Source organism: Borostomias antarcticus (assembly GCF_949987555.1).
Source record: "Borostomias antarcticus genome assembly, chromosome: 19".
Taxonomy (NCBI): domain Eukaryota; kingdom Metazoa; phylum Chordata; class Actinopteri; order Stomiiformes; family Stomiidae; genus Borostomias; species Borostomias antarcticus.
Genome location: NC_140252.1, coordinates 6,836,489 through 6,853,806, shown reverse-complemented (window position 1 = coordinate 6,853,806; position 17,318 = coordinate 6,836,489). Strand labels below are relative to the sequence as shown.

Below are 17,318 nucleotides of genomic sequence, written 5' to 3'. Positions count from 1 at the left end.
TCCAGGCATCTTAGTTTTAACAGGTTAAATATAACTGAACATGTTTTGTTTGCTAGTAGATGGTATTCATTCCGTTCGCGATAACGTTATTGCAGCCAGGCTCAATTCCTCCAGGGAGCCATTGACCGGCAAGTTGAAGAGCTTCACTCCCCGCCAGCAGGAGCTTTGGCCGCTGCTACCGCATCTCGGATAACCCGCTTCAGGGCTGAGCAAAGCCACCATGCCCAAATAAAGGCTTTTTTACTTTAAAAGAGACGTGAGTGCTGCTTCCATCTTTAGGCTTTCATAGCCTACTATTTTGCAAGTATTTCGCCTTCTTTCAAATTTTCAAAATTGCTCCATCCTCCAGTCAAAGTCAATGGAATTTAAGAAAATGTGTTCATAATTCGGATTGTGATTGAAAATCAACTATGATCACCAGAATTAATAAAGTTTGTCTCCAAGTATTTGCCGTTTAAGGCATTCTACTAACTTTTCGGTGGCGACCAAGGTATACATTTTCAAAAGACGTGTCTATGAGGAATCCCATTCATTCTCGTCATTAGGAACGCTACCACTAGGGGGCGATGAGATTACTCCCAGTATGGTCTAACGTCTGTACGTCAATGTTTATCCTCCAGCCTAAAGGTGGCGCTATAGCCGCCGGAGGTATTTTGCCACTTGCGACTTGCCGCCTCCGACCACAAACGAATGCACACCATTACTGCTGCAGTGTTGTTGAGCAAGGAGGAGACGAACATTCTTTCTTTTAATGTTCTGTCGTGGACACCTTTTATTTACAGGTAAATGTGAGTTGAAGTGCAACATGGCTTTTCCCCAGGTGTTTGGTAAGTTTGCTGTTGAGGGAGAGCTCAACGGGAACAACAGCATGTCTCCAGTCAATTATTTTGACTCTTTCGACGATGAAGAGGTGTTCCATAGGTTTAAATTATCTCGACCCTGCATTAATTTTATAACTGACTACGTTAGTATCCGCATGAAAGAGACCCAAACCCAGATTAAGGGACACTCCGCTGGTGGAATGGTGATGGCTGCGCTGGACTACTACGCTAACGGTGTTGTTTCGACTACAGTTCAAGAAAATGCTGGACTACATTTTTCAGAAACTCAAGAAATCATTAGTATTATCTCAAAGGTAATATCAGGTATGATGAACGATTTTGTCACTTTCCCGGAGACTCGTGACGCCAGGGCAAATGTTGCAAATGAGATGAAGAGCTTCTGCGGGATCCCGAACGTGTTGGGGGTCGTGGCTTGCCTGCACGTCAAAGTCAGACCGACTTCAGAGGACCAAGAGGTTTTCAGGAATACTCTGAAATACTTCTCGGCCATGAACCAAGTGATCTGCGACTGTGAAGGGAACTTTCTGAGTGTGGAGAACTGTCGCGTAGGCAGCACACCGGAGCAAAGCATTTGGGAGTCCTCAGCTATTGGAGAGCAATTCATGCTGGGGGCACACGGGTCAAACTGGATTATAGGTGGGCTACTACTTTACATGCATTTTTTTGGTTACTGAATTAATGTCTACAAATGAGTAGAGCAAAGCCAGCTATGCAAGTGCTGCTCTTCCATCAATAATGGATGGGTCGTGATCTAAGGCCCCACTGATTAGATTAGATGTAGCCTAATGTTATTAGACCTAATAATTCCCAGAGATGTTTATCATTGTTGTGACCACACAGGTAAAGATATGAGCATGATATTTGAGTGATATAGAGCATTATATTTAATATTAGACATTCAAATTCAAACACGCTGACCACCTGATCCACAAAAGTGATTTTCGGTTTAATTCATAAAAAACGAGCCAATAGGGGGAAGAAATTATAATGAATCATAGACTGAAATGTCTGTGATTAATGTCCAATTCTGGATTTTGTTCAGTCAAATCTAGAGTAGATTCCAAAGAGTAGTGTCCAGAGATTAATTAAAGCAGTTTACAATTGTGAAACTTTTATTAGTTATGTTAATGTTAATTTTATTTATTACATATTAAAAACACTGCTTGGGGAACGAAGCCCGGAGCGCTTGTACGAAGCTCCACCCCGTCACAGACAATCAATAATCAATAGGGACATACACATGTGGACCATGAAAAACTAAAGCAAACAACAATAAAAGCTAGAAAGTACATTTCCTGGAGAAAATGTGAGGTGGGCTAGCTGCTGCAGCTGTATGTAACAGCTACTGCTAGAACTACTACAGACCGGGCAATCTCCATGCACCCACCGGCAGGGCTGTACATTAACTTTTTTAGCACATAGCACTGGCGCTACAGGGGTTGATAGTTCTGTAGCACAGAGCCAGAAAGTTGTAGCACATGTATAAAATGTTCATTATCACCTCTACTGAACACAAGTTATGCAGTTCATCACTTAAAACCACCCGGAAAGGGATGTTACTGTATGTATACAATATGAAATAATAACAAATGTTTTCAGACAAGCATCTTTAGGTTTTCCCGGCTTTGGATTTTGCGGTCTTCATGATTTGAAGGTTATCTGGGTTATCTTTTCATTAATAATTTCAACATCTTTTTCCTTTGCTCGTTTGTTTGGATTTTTCTCTATGATCTGAACAAGGAACCAGTGTTTCCTGTGGAATTGATGTCTTGGTGTGGTGGTGCCAAGCTGAAGACAGCCAAAATAAGGAGGGTTTCTATACCAAAGTGGGGGTCTGGGCATCCTCCCCCAAAAAAGATTCAGAGACCTAGTTTCCTGTATTCTGGTGACTTTTAAAGAATGAAAATAACAAAAACGTGAGACATATATAATTGAAAAGTGTACTGAAACAGCATGTTTAGCCTACATGAAATATGCTTTCTTTAATTTTGAGTTATGGGGTGAGAATAATAGAATGATTTATTTAATTAAAAAAATTATGTTTGATGCCCATTGATGCTTAACTGCATACTCATTCCTTCTAAATCATCACACTTTCTAATCTCTCATCCTGCCCTGTCCCCTTCCTTCTCTCTCTTCTCCTGCTCTCCTCTCAACAACCTCTATCCTCTCCTCTCTGTCCCTCAACTCTGTGCTGGTCCTGTCTTCTACCACAACCACTGCCTTTTTTACATAGCTTACATAAATAATTGGCTAGATTAGGCTACGGTTAAAGGACAATGCTCGTTTTTGACAACCTGGACCTTATTTACGACATATAAGACGTTTGACTCACCGAGATCACTTTGGTGTAGTTCGGAGGCATGTAGAAGAAATTTAAAATCCAGCGCGAGCCAGTATATCCATGTAATGGCGGTGGTCGGGGCACTTAGAATGCCGTTTCTAAAAATCTATTTTCTGCCGCGAAACGGTTTTCATCAATCTGTGTTGATGAATCGCTAGTTGTGCTTACATAGAGCATAGGCCTGTTGGGTTGTTTTTCACATGCCTCTGTAATAGGATCTTTAGAAACGTCTTTAGACACGAAATATCTTCCTCACTTGTTCCAGCACGCATGCGCACAGTGTGCTGGAGCAACGATTGCGCGCTGTGCGAATGCGTGCTGGAGCAAGTGAGGAAGCCATTTCGTTTCGAAAGATGTTTCTAAAGATCATGGCATGTGAAAACCACAACAGGCCTATGCTCTATGTAAGCACAACTAGCGATTCATCAAGACAGATTGATACTATAAACAGTACTGTATGAAGCTACTGCAAAATCTCTCTCAATAAATCTCCAATGTTGACCAAATTTCCATGACATGATGGATGTAGTGTGATAAATATAATAGTCTGCTTGCTTTTGAAAACTTTTCTTTCAAAAAGATATTATTCCACCCCTTCATTTTTCCAATGCGTATCATCAAAAACGGATACAATTCATTCATAAAAATATATCAATAGGTACCTGGGCTGTGGCCCCGCTGGGCCCCTGCTTACACAGTCCATGGTCAAGTGCCGACGTCTAGCAAGACTGTGTGGCAGTTGTCGAGCAAGACTAGGTTTGGTCCAAAAAGGATGAATAAGGAACCTATATTTTGTCATGTGAAATGAATAGGCCTGTTTGGTTTGCAATGTTTGCCATTAACTAACTTTTACCTGTCTTTGATATCATGAAGGAGGGAATGGATACAGCTTGAGCAGTCATCTCCTGACAGCTGTGTCCCCCGTCAGCAGTGAGCCAGAGAGGCGCTTCAACGCAGCCCACGCCAAAGGGCTCAGAGCCATGCAGGAAACACTCACCTCCCTCAAGAGGCGCTTCAGGTGCTTGACTGACCTGGGCTACTGTCAGCAAGGTGGCCTGGAGAAAAAGGCTGACGTTATCAACGCCTGTTGTGTTCTGCACAACATTGCCAAGAAGTTCCCGTCTCTGCTTGATGTGGGGGTGCAGCTGGAGCCCCGGCACCCAGGGGTACTGTGTCAGGCTCCGCCGGGGGAGGTTCCCTACCAGGCAGCGAAGGCCAGAGTGGAACTCATTGCTGCTCACTTCTCTGTCCCCTCCACTGATCTAAACCCACAAAGTGAGTACTGAAGACAAGGACAACGCATTGCACAGCTCTATGCTATCATGTAACACTGTAGTTACCTCTGCCCCAGCGCAGGGCCAGGGATGTTTTTGGTGGCGTGTGTGTGGATTACGCAGAAACTACTGGACCGATTTTCGGGAAACGCGGTGAAAGGGTGTAGCATGGTCCAACTTAGAATCGATTCAATTTTGGAGCAGGTCCGAAGCGCGGGTCGGGTCCATGGGCCGCCCAAACACGGCTGGCCATTCAACTCCATTCATTCTTTGAAACAGGATTACGCAAAAACTACCCAACCGATTTTCATGAATCTCGGTATATGGGTGTAGTATGGGGCAACTTACAACCCCTTAAATTTTGGAGTGGATCGGAATCACTGGTCGGGTCTACAGGCCGCCAAAACAGAGCCAGACTGTCCATTCACTTCCATACATTTTTTTGACTGTGATTATGCAAAAAATACCAAACCGATTTTTATGAAACTCAGTGAAGTTAAAGGGCGCAGTAATACTACTCATTGACCCATTGCTGTAGCTCATCTCGCACATTAGATGAGCCTACCTTGTTCTCAAACTCCTTGTTCTCTGTCTGGTTGTAATTTCATTTTACGATCAAAATCGTGATAATGATTCTGATCTGATCCTTGACAGTAGGCTTCCAGCCATAACGTACTGAATGTCTGAATACAATCCAACGGCTAATTCTCAATAAAGAATCCCTCCAGTGCACAAGCAACTCCCCCAAAGATAATGAGAAGCACAAGCTGGCAAGTGGAAAAGTTCAAGCATAGTTGTGTTTGGATGAGATATGAATGGGACATCGGACGCAAAACTAGCAATAGCCGATCAGCTACAGATGTGTCAAACTCAGCTATTCGGCACTCCATAGGGCGTAGGGATGAGCCCTTTGTAATACAGACCGTGTGTCACAGTCAACTCAAACACGATCTTGCTTCAGGTATACATTACAACCCATCCTTGTGTTGAACCAAAGGAACCAATGGAGCATATAGACATGAGGCTAATAGGCAACACTCAATAAAAACCGCAGTACTATAATACGGTATGCTATGAATTTGATAATGTCAGAGTTGCTCATAGTTTAACGGGACTGGCTCAGAAGAAATGCATTTAGCCTGCAGTTTAACCGTAACTAGACAGCTACAGTAGGAACTGGACTGCACTCCCCCTTTTCCAATGCTATTTATATTCAAAAAATAAACTTGATGAGCTGGGGGGTGGGGAGGATAACCAACGCCAACAGTCACCAACAACATTTCTATCCCCGGTGCACATTCCCTGCTTTTAAAATAATCTCAAATCCAAGCTCTAATTGTAATCTCCATCTGCGCTGCTGTGATAACATATTATAGCCTATTATTACTAGGCTACCGTTCACCTTATTTATTTATTTAGGTAGCCTACGTTATTTGACTGTCTACTATGTTCAGACATCCAGTCAATGACGTCAAGCTGTAGCCTAGGTGAAATGCATTTCTTCTGAGCCAGTTCCGCAAGCAGCTCTGATCAAATAGGTTATGCATTACAGTGCTAGGCTATTTATTGATTGTATATTTAATGACTTTGTATGCTCGGCATCATTGAAATGAGGTCCCCCGAACAGGCCATTAAATCTAAGTTTTGACGAGACTTGAATATGACGAGACGGATTGAACAGGTTTATATCAGTAATGACGCAGATGTTTGTAGGCCTACTTGTGGATAAATAGGCCGACGTCTGTCCCCGTCCCGCATGTTGCCACTCTGTAACCTTCAAGAGATAAATATGCCTACTATTTTAAACCTAACCGCAGATATTGGCAAACATGATTTAGGCCTATTATCAGATCTGTATAATCATTGAACAACAAATCGATTTGTTAGAGTCAATGATCAAAAAAGATGATTTTCTAATTCAATTTCTCTAATTCCTATATCGAAAGAATGTAGGCAAAAGGAGGCGCATACGTGGAAACACATCCAACCAGTTTATTTGAATATAAAATAATGTGTAGGCTAGCAGGTGGAGGGGTGGAGGGTCTAGTCCAGGTTCGCTCTCAAGTGGCGAGCTAGTGCAGGCGAGCTAGTGCAACATGTCAAACCATGGATGAGCTAGTTGATGCATATTTTGTATTAATTTTGAAACGGTAGGAAAATAAAATCACAATGTAAAAGGCTACATTTTAATAAATTATATTTAAGCAAAATTGAAAGTAGGCTGTAGGCTATACCAGTAGCGAAAGAAAGACGGTCTGAGTCTACTGTAGCAAAATACAATGATTGGTTAGCTTACTGTAGACCTCTGAATACATTTACAGTGACTGGTTTATCTAGCTAACCTAGCTAGTGGTGGTAGTAACCTAGCTAAAAGATGCAAAGCCCGAGTAAACTCATGTCCACAGAATTTTTCCTCCACCGAATTGGAGGGGAGAACGTGAGTCAGGGAATCCCTTCTAGACGACTGTCAAACCTGCCGCTCTGTATGCACAAGATACTTAATGTCCAGATATAATTGGCAATAATGAGTGTTCTTTACTCATGGCGACTATGTCAATTTTGTACGGATCCACACCTCCGATCAAACATTTTTTCTTCGTATTGTGATAAAGCCATACTGCGCTCAGTACACTAGCTGGTGCCCCGTCTTTAAATTGACTTCCGTGGTTTGATTTGGTGCCTGTAGCCCCGATAGACATATATACTAGACACCGCATTGACGATTTGATTGCTGCCGGACGAAAAACGTGGCCGCCATTGCCTTATTCACCTGGCAGCCATATTGGTCAGTCGGTTGCTGCCCGTTGACTTCAATGTTAAAAGTTCACTGTAAAAACACCACTTCAAGAACCAAAAGTGTCAAAATAACAGGCTGAATACACTATCGGGGTTACAAACATGATCAAATTCCATGATTTTTCATGATATGGAAATACTTTTTAAAATTCAATGATTGCACAGTTGCTGAGCAGTCTTGGAACTCTGCATACCCAGCATCCTTCAGTAGGCACAGTGCTCTCCCAACAGACCGGCTCAGCGTCTGTGCTGCCAAGTTCACTTTCATTTTCTGAGTGCTGAAATCTATTTGCTTCCTTGTGATTTAGAATTGAATAGACATTTTATGTCTATAAAAAGAATGCAGGTACCAATATGAATGCAGGAACATTGAGATTATTGTACCGCTTGTTATTACAATGACTTGGTTTCAAATCAGTAGTTTTTTATTTTTGCACTTCCTAGATTCAGACTAAACAGTTTAAGTCAAGTCAAAAGTTAAGTCAAACTTTATTTATAAAGCACATTTAAAAACGAGTGGTCGACCAAAGTGCTGTACAGTGGGCCAAAAGGCACTAAACAATAAAACAATAAGATACAATGTAATAAAAAGCAAATGAGACAAACAGGACAATACAAACATAAAATAGTGCTAAGCTCTTGATGTAATGAAGGAAAGAGGTGAGTTTTCAGGAGAGACTTTAAGGCATCCAAGGTCTGGGCAGTTCTAATGTGCAGTGGTAGGCTATTCCACAGCTTGGGGCCAGCAACTACAAAAGCTCGGTCACCTCTGGTTTTAAGCCTGGACTTGGGGACATCCAGGAGCAGCAGACTTCTTGACCTGAGTGCTCTAACTGGGCTATGGATGTGAAGGAGTTCAGCTAGATACAGAGGAGCCAGGACATTCAAAGCCTTAAAGCCCCACTATGTTGTTGATTTCATCTTAAAATATCAGTTTCAAAGTCAATCTACTGGTGTGCTGGATTATTATAGCGAGAACAGCACCTCTTCCATTCCCACAGAGGGGTCCGGCGGCCTGTATTTGCACTATGTAACTTGACCCCAACCTGCTGTTGAATGTAATGTAATGTAATGTAATGGCTCTAGTGGCCTTTAGGGGGCGCTAAAAGTGCACAAAACTGGACAGCTACATAATGCGGCTTTAAAAACAAGTAATAAAATCTTAAAATCTATCCTTTAAGATTCACAATCTGATGGTGAGAATTTAGTAGTCAACAGTCTTTGTTTCTAAGCTGACCTCTTTTGCTGCATGTAGGCCCTCTCTCTCTTGGACTTTTAGACCTGATATGTAGCTCCAGTTCACTTCTCCAGCAGAGCCCACAAGAGGACTATATGCCTGTGTAAAGAAGGGGCAGTGGTCATGAGGTGGCACTGTCAAAGTTAACTCAGGGAAATAAAATTCACCCACAACACATAAGACCTCAGTCGAAAGGAATTCTCCTTTGGACTAATGCTAAGACGCCTGTCATTCATGCAGAATTTCATGGGTTTGAGACCCATGTGGAACGATTCCTTAACATGGGTCAAACTAATGCAACAACACAGGCAGACCAGTTGACTACCACTATACCTCCAGCATGTTCCGGGCCTGCTCGCCTGTCGAGGGGTGGGCAAAGTAGGTTCTCAAAGGCTCCAAGGATTTCAGCTTCAGCTGGCACCCTAGCATAGTGCACATGCTGATATTTTTTGCATGACCATCCATTGTTAAACAGAACACTTTGATACCTGTGGTATAGAAATATGAAGATGCATTAATAGTGGAGATGTCAGATTTCTTGCAGAAAGCACACATTCATATAGCAACTGTGTATTTTACCACAGCTGGGGGGGTTAGACACATTTCGTGTTGTGTTTAACTATACCCCCTGGCCATTGGTAAAATATATATGGTAAACCACTGCCTCCCATGGTTTATTGCTTAAATATTCAACATGAATGGGGGCTTTCCAGGGGCCTTGTAGTCCAACAACCATGAAGACGTGGGGCCTCACTGGCTTCACTGCTCTCGTCAATTCCATCCCCCAGATCCACAAAGCCGGACATTTTCTGTGAGTGGGAGTCATACTGGATCTGCTTTCTGATCGACATGGCATCCACCATCAGACAGACCTGCCCATACTTTGTAGGATCTTCTTGTCTTTTCCGTTGCAGCATGTCAAGAAGGGGGGTGTTGATTCCCGGCTTGCTGTCCACGGACTGCATCCACCTGTGTAGGATATATTTGTATTGGGTGGAGATGAGATGCTGACAATGAAGTACCATACAGAGCAGTATGCACATGGCATTACTCTCATGTTTACTTTCTTAACTACTAGAATGCATTTCCAACTACGGTATATCAAATGTAACATGAGCTATATTTTTAAAACTGTAAATAATGAAAATATTGTAGATGATACAATCAACTTTCAATGAACTTCAAATGAACTAAATTATCTAATCTATTAAATCACAACAATCGCAATTTTAACTTTTATCGGATGTCTTTGGGCATGACAACCTCAATAAACATATTAGAGGAAAAAACAAAGTTTACCTTTGAAGCGTGTGTGGATGAGGAAGTGGTATACCCATCCTGTCTCTTAAAAAGCTGTATGCTTTGGGGCCATGCAGGTGCAGTGTTAAAGCAAACTCCTTTTGTGCTGGAGTGTAGGCATGACGGTCTTTCTTCAGCAGTTCAAGTGGAATTTCTGGAATGTTACAAAAAATTGAGAATGAAATTTGATTTCATTCATTAATTCAATACATTAAATTAGGGTGAAATACACTTAACATATTCACAGTGCATGTAAGAGCCTAAATGCAGTGTTTTGAGTTATGAGTTTTTGGATCTAGTAATTGGTATTATTTTGGATGTTGTCTGGTGGTTGCTAACATTGATTTCTCTTTTTATGGGCCTGCTCTCGCGGGAAAATGTTTTGGGGGGTTTTTGGTCAGGCCTGCAGTTAGGCATGCGGAGAGAGTGGAGCCACACAGTTTTTAGACCTCTCTCGCTATCGTTATCATTTTCTTTCGTTGAAATTAGTATTGTAATTCGTAGGATAAGCCTATTGTATTAAAAAAAATTTTTTTAACTAAACAGTTCTAATTTTTTACCGAGTTGTCTAGTGGGATCTTTAATTATGGCGACGAAAGGGAATATAGCCTAGAGGAGCGTCAAGCAAAGGCTTCAGTCACCGCACATATGGGAACCTACAGTACAGTGCAATTCCAACAAATGTTCCTATATAACTGGGAAAAAACCTACCAGAGTAGAGATCAAGCTTCAAATGCAGTTCCTGTGAGATCGTTTTTCTGTTTCAGCTCCTCTAGCAGTGACTGCACAGTTTTTTTTTTTAAATCTCTTTTCACGAGCCTTGGCATAGTTCAGCTGCCTCTGTAGCTCCTCAGATCTTGCTTGCACCTCAACTAGCTTTTGCTTCAGTTATCAGGGTCAAGGGCATACTGATGGTCCTATGAAATATAAAACTTGTTGGATAAGAGCTATAAAACACATCTAGTATCCTGTAAAGGTTATGTGGATTAGTGGTGAGTGTGTGCACGTCTCTACAGTGCAATAGCTCCACCCACGTGGTCAAATCTTACATTGTATAGACGTAATGAAAAAAAAAACACAACTTTTAGAGATTTTTGTACTTGAACTCAACCCCTAGTGTGAACAAGAAATGCTGTAACTTACCAAGGTTGATGAGCTTGGCGCTTCAGGAGGTTCTGGGACAGGATCATCATTTGCCACAGCAGCATGTGACGTCCTTGTTGTCCTGACCTTGCTGGGCTCCTTCAAATTAAGTATAAAAATCAATATTGGAATATAATAAAATGGAATATGTCATACATATATACATCAATGGAGCAATTGAAGTTGAATCTTAGCACCTACAGCAACAAGTATGGATGCCAAGATGAGACACATTGACACAGGTGTAATTAATAAAGTTCAGGTGAGGACCTATGCTAGTACTAATTGAGAATTTTATTCATTACTCCTGTGTCAGTGTCTCCTCTTGGAATCCATACTCTGCTGTGAGTGCTAAGCTTCAACTTCACTTGCTCCATGTATATCAGTTTATTCATCATCCAACCAGTTTCCAATCACGTTACCGTTTACCTTAACAAACACACACACACAAAGGCTGTAATATTATGACTTGAAAACACACTCACTTTGTTCAGGCGGTCTGGAAATGCTGGGAAAACTGAAGGGATGACACCTTCCCTGAGTCACACAGTCTGCCCAGTTCTGTCAAAGTCCTCAGGCTTGAAATGACAGCTGCACAGAACTGTGCGATCACTCGGGCTGAACTCCTTCCTTCTGACCGCTGTGGTCCAAGCTTTCCTGAGCCCTGTATTTTTGGGGAACCTATGACAAATACATGGCCATCTGAGCTACTTCTGGCATGTAAAATTAAAATGATCTGAGTTAGCCCAATGCAGTCACCCCAACTAACTCACTGATGTAAGGTTAGCCACCCTTTAGCTAGCTAGCCATCACCACTATAATTTTCAGGAAACCATGAATCAATTCACTTTCAGACATATACAAGAGTTTATATATATTAAAAAATGCCAGTTACCTGTGAAATCCCCTTTTTACAATTCTCAAGTGTTCTTTTGTTTGAACAGCCAAATGAAGCACAGAACTCAGGCACAAACTGCTGAGGAGAGCGGTTGTCACGTGACAGCGGCCGTATTTTGCGCCTCTCAATCAGGCCTCCTGGATTCGAAATCCAAAGTGAAGCCCTATTGAACCGCGCCATCTTTGAAAAAACATGTCACTGATACCTTTGACATGCAGTCAAAGGTATCAATGACGTGTTCTTGTAGTCCACGAACAGATTGCTCTCCCCGCTCTGTTAGCGATGAAAAGTGGCTTGCTGAATAACTTTTGTCAAAAATATCAGTTGGAAAACATTTTTATCCAGGCATCTTAGTTTTAACAGTATGTTACGCCCCCTGGTGGCCCGAGGCAGAAGAGCGCAACATAGGGCGACACAATGGGTCAGTGAGGGTGCAGGTACACAAAACCAAGACACTAATATGCAATAAAGAATTTATTACCAAACAAAGGCAACACAGGGAAGTCAGTGAGAAACTAAATGTGGCACCAAAATAAAGAACCAAAAATAAATCCCTGCCCCTCCCTTTACAGGTGCAAAGCACCCAACAAAATACAAGGAATGGTGACCACAACTAAAACTGGGGTTCTAACAGAAAATAGCTACATGTGGTGAAAGAAATGGAAACCTCGGGGTGTCTAAGGCCTGCTCACTGCTCCCTGTGTGCAAACAGACAGAAACGGTTAACAAAACAGACAAACAAATACAACTAAAGTGGGCTGTTAAGCAAAACAAGGATCAGGTTAACAACTAATAATAACTACTTTGAAGCTCCAACAAAATGTTAACCAATAACTCAAACAAGTAGGCTGAATAAAACCAAACCGCTCTGCATACCCAGAGCTCTGCCACCGCTCGGGTAGGAGAGACAGAAGTGACCACAAAATGACATATATATAGGGGAGGGACACCAGGCAATTGGATGATTGGATGAGTGGGGAGGTAGGCTGGAGAACCGGAACAGGTGTGAATGATAAATGATGATTGGAACCAGGCGGCCGCACACAACACATAGCCAACACAAACAATACGTAACACAGTATAATTATGACTGAACTGTTGTGTTTGCTAATAGGTGGTATTGTCTGTTTCGAGCTCGGCGGGTTAGCCGCAAACTTCATGCCGCAACGAGAGATCCCGTCTCTGGGTGGACAGCTGTTCAACTCGCCGGGGACCAGGTCCCCTGGAGCTATTGCGCTTGGCTGCCCATCGCGTTGTTGGGAACAGAATGAATACCACCTACTAGCAAACAAAACGTGTTCAGTCACAATTATACTGTTAAAACTAAGATGCCTGGATACAAAAATATGTTTTCCAACAGATATGACTTGACGAAAGAGAGAGACTGGCTATTCTCCATCTGTAGGCTACACTCACGGCTCACATTCTCTACGCTACGATCGGCTTGTTGGTGCCTGGAATATTGTGTGCAATATGGCTGAATATTTATCAGATTTTGAGGATATAGAAGATGACTTAGAATATGATGGAAGCCGATCATAGCGTAGAGAATGTGAGCCGCGAGTGTAGCCTACAGACGGAGAATAGCCAGTCTGTGCGCATGCGTGCTGGAGCAAGTGGGGAAGCTTTTATTTAGTTTCTAAAGACGTTTCTAAAGATCATATTACAGAGGCATGTGAAAACCACAACAAGCCCTCGCTCTATGGAAGCACAACTAGCGATTCATAAAAATAGATTGATGAAAACAACCGTTTCGCGGCAGAAAATTAATTTTTTAGAAGCTGCATTCTCGGTGTCCCGTCTGCCTCCATTACATGGATATACTTGGCTCGCGCTGGATTTTAAATTTCTTCTACAGGCCTCCGAATTACACCAAATTTATCTCGGTGAGTCAAACGTCTTATAATATGCCGTAAATAAGGTCCAGGTTGTCGAAAAAGAGCCTTCTCCTTGAACTGTTTTAAGAAAACAAACCATTTTCTGATTTGGATTTCCCTGATTTTTGACATTGATATTTTTCTTCCTTTTCCCCCCAGATGTCCATCAGCTCTCCCTCCCAGAGACCCCACAGATTAAAGAGGAACAGGAGCTGTGGACCAGTCAGGGGGGAGAGCAGCTCCAAGGGCTGCAATCTGATACTACAGACTCCATATGCACTTCTCCCAGAGTGAAAACCGACTGTGATCCGAAGGACTTGTCTCAACTGCTACCTCTTGACCACACTCCAATTGTGGAGAACAGAGAAAGAGACTATGTACCCACCAACACAACTGAGAACCAAATCAAAGCAGAGCCTGAAGAGGACTATGGATCTCCAGAATTAGCCAGTGACTCTAAGCCCCATTTGGTAACTCGAGACTGTCCTACAGCTCATAGCTTAGAAGAGGAGAGAGAAGGGCTTCTGCCTGATGTAAAGCCCATCAAATCAAGGAGAACACAGGCTAAGTGTTCTAAACCTACTCTCAGTTCCTGCTCCAGTCCTGACACCTGCCTTATGACCAAAACTAGCCCCAGTCCCTGTACCAGGCCTATTCCCAGTTCCCGCTCTTGTTTTGAGAGTGACAATGTTTCTACTGAGGAGGCTGAGAGCAAGACAGTAGATAAACGCTATCAGTGTAAGGAATGTGAGAAAGTTTTTACTACAAAGTGTTATTTAGTTATCCATAGTAGAATCCACACAGGAGAGAGACCATATCAGTGTGAGGAATGTGGCCAAGATTTTAATCGAAAGGGTTCTTTAGTTAAACATAGAAGAATCCACACACAAGAGAAATCATTTCAGTGCCAGGAATGTGGCGACAATTTTAATTCCCAGGGTAATTTACTTATCCATCGAAAAATCCACACAGGAGAGAAACCATATCGTTGTGAGGAATGTGACAAAGCTTTTCGTCAAATGAGTGATTTAGTTGTCCACAGAAGAATCCACACAGGTGAGAGACCACAGTGTGATGAATCTGGTGAAGCCTTTAGTGCAAATAGTACTTTTGTTGAACATAGAAGAATCCATACATGAGAGTAACCATATCAGTGCCAGGAATGCGACTTAGCTTTTAGGTGTAATGCTGTGTTCACACCGGGCGCAAATTTTTCCTGCGACGAGTTTACATAGAAAGTCAATACAATTCGCGCGAACTGGGCGGCGGGCGGCACGAATCGCAGAACTCGGCGGCGCGGCGACCACGATTCGCCGCGCGGCGACATTCGCAAAAGCTCAATTTTTTTTTATACTTTCTGCAGCGGATTCGCACGGCGACCCATTGATCCCGTGGCGAGATTGGGCGAACTGGGCGGTGCAAATTTTCTCGCTGCGCCCGGTGTGAACACAGCATAAGGCTTATTTAGTGAACCATAGCAGAATCGACAAAAGAGAGAAACCATATCAATGTGACATAGCCTTTGGTGCAAAAAGTGCCTTAAAAACGTAGAAGAATCCACAAAGGAGAGAAATTATAGTGCCAGGAATGTCATGCAACTTTTATCTATAAGTCTTATTTAATGTGCCATAGAAGAATCCACAAGGGAGAGAAACCATATCAGTGTGAGGAATGTGACATAGCCTTTAGTGCAAATAGTGCATTAGTAAAACAGAAGAATCCACAAAGGAGAGAAATATCAGTGCCAGAAATGTGACTTTTTAGATTTTATTGAGTAGAAGGATCCACACCAGGGAGAACCCATATCAGTACTCATTAGCTGTTTGAGGAGCTGAAAATGAATTTGGGTCCAGAGATTCGAATCCACACACTCAACCGAAGTTGACTGATTCTTGGTCTGGTCTTGCTGCAAGAAACAGCCAATTGAGACCAAGGGTGGGACTAAGTTGTGAAGCTGTTGTAGAGCGTTGTCAAGCTGTGCGTTGTGACAGTGTAACTCCTGTATTACTTGAGAGAATTATTGCTAGTAGTTGGTAGTATTAGTAACAAAGTAGCACAAACAAATAAACCATTCCGACCTGTCAATCACGTGGAGAATAATTACCAATAAGGTTGCTTGATTTCTTAAGACCACGCCTCTTGTCCCGCGTTGTGTGCTTAGATTAGACATAAATTTGAAAAAAAATGGACATTAAAATTAAAACATACAGAAACTGGCCTGCAGGCTACTGTACCATAATGTATAAGACAACAAGCTGTATGAAACTCCACACCTCCCTCTACACATCAGTTTACAGCAGCGCCGAACCAAAATGCTACGAAGCTAGTAATGTTAGGTGCTTGATGTACAGGCCAATTAGCCTGTAGCTAGTAGTTAACAAAATTCTCACAGGCTTATTTTCTGAGAATTGATGCCACTAACCTACTCGCCCTGCTTTACATGTGCAGTTAGACTCCTCGATTTTTTCTTTCTTTTCAATCTGAGTTTGTGAGGCGTCTGTGCCTTCCACATAGATTGCCAACACCCAGCATCAACTCTTTTGTCACCTGATTCTCTACGCTACGATCGGCTCATTGGTGCCTGGAATATTGTGTGCAATATGGCTGAATATTTATCAGATTTTGAGGATATAGAAGATGACTTATATAATATGATGGAAGCCGATCATAGCGAAGAGAATGTGAGCCGCGAGTGTAGCCTACAGACGGAGAATAGCCAGTCTGCGTGCTGTGCGCATGCGTGCTGGAGCAAGTGGGGAAGCTTTTATTTTGTTTCTAAAGATCATATTACAGAGGCATGTGAAAACCACAACAAGCCCTCGCTCTATGGAAGCACAACTAGAGATTCATAAAAATAGATTGATGAAAACAACCGTTTTGCGGCAGAAAATACATTTTTTAGAAGCTGCATTCTCGGTGCCCCGTCCGCCTCCATTACATGGATATACTTGGCTCACGCTGGATTTTAAATTTCTTCTACAGGCCTCCGAATTACACCAAAGTTATCTTGGTGAGTCAAACGTCTTATAATATGCCGTAAATAAGGTCCAGGTTGTCGAAAAAGAGCCTTCTCCTTTAACAGTTTTAAAAAAACAAACCATTTTCGGATTTGGATTTCCCTGATTTTTGACATTGATATTTTTCTTCCTTTTCCCCCCAGATGTCCATCAGCTCTCCCTCCCAGAGACCCCACAGATTAAAGAGGAACAGGAGCTGTGGACCAATCAGGGGGGAGAGCAGCTCCAAGGGCTGCAATCTGATACTACAGACTCCATATGCACTTCTCCCAGAGTGAAAACCGACTGTGATCCGAAGGACTTGTCTCAACTGCTACCTCTTGACCACACTCCAATTGTGGAGAACAGAGAAAGAGACTATGTACCCACCAACACAACTGAGAACCAAATCAAAGCAGAGCCTGAAGAGGACTATGGATCTCCAGAATTAACCAGTGACTCTAAGCCCCATTTGGTAACTCAAGACTGTCCTACAGCTCATAGCTTAGAAGAGGAGAGAGAAGGGCTTCTGCCTGATGTAAAGCCCATCAAATCAAGGAGAACACAGGCTAAGTGTTCTAAACCTACTCTCAGTTCCTGCTCCAGTCCTGA

At 42.5% G+C, this 17,318-nt stretch overlaps 1 protein-coding gene across 1 annotated transcript; it reads left to right on the top strand.

Moving 5' to 3' along the window:
* Positions 1–805: 805 nt before the first annotated feature.
* LOC311321931 (uncharacterized protein) lies at positions 806–17,318 on the top strand (the record flags this gene model as incomplete). Its single annotated transcript, XM_084453946.1, has 5 exons — positions 806–1,461; positions 4,115–4,461; positions 13,870–14,766; positions 16,871–17,181; positions 17,313–17,318. 5 exons carry the CDS (start codon positions 806–808, stop codon positions 17,316–17,318), a joined length of 2,217 nt encoding a protein of 738 aa, XP_084310072.1.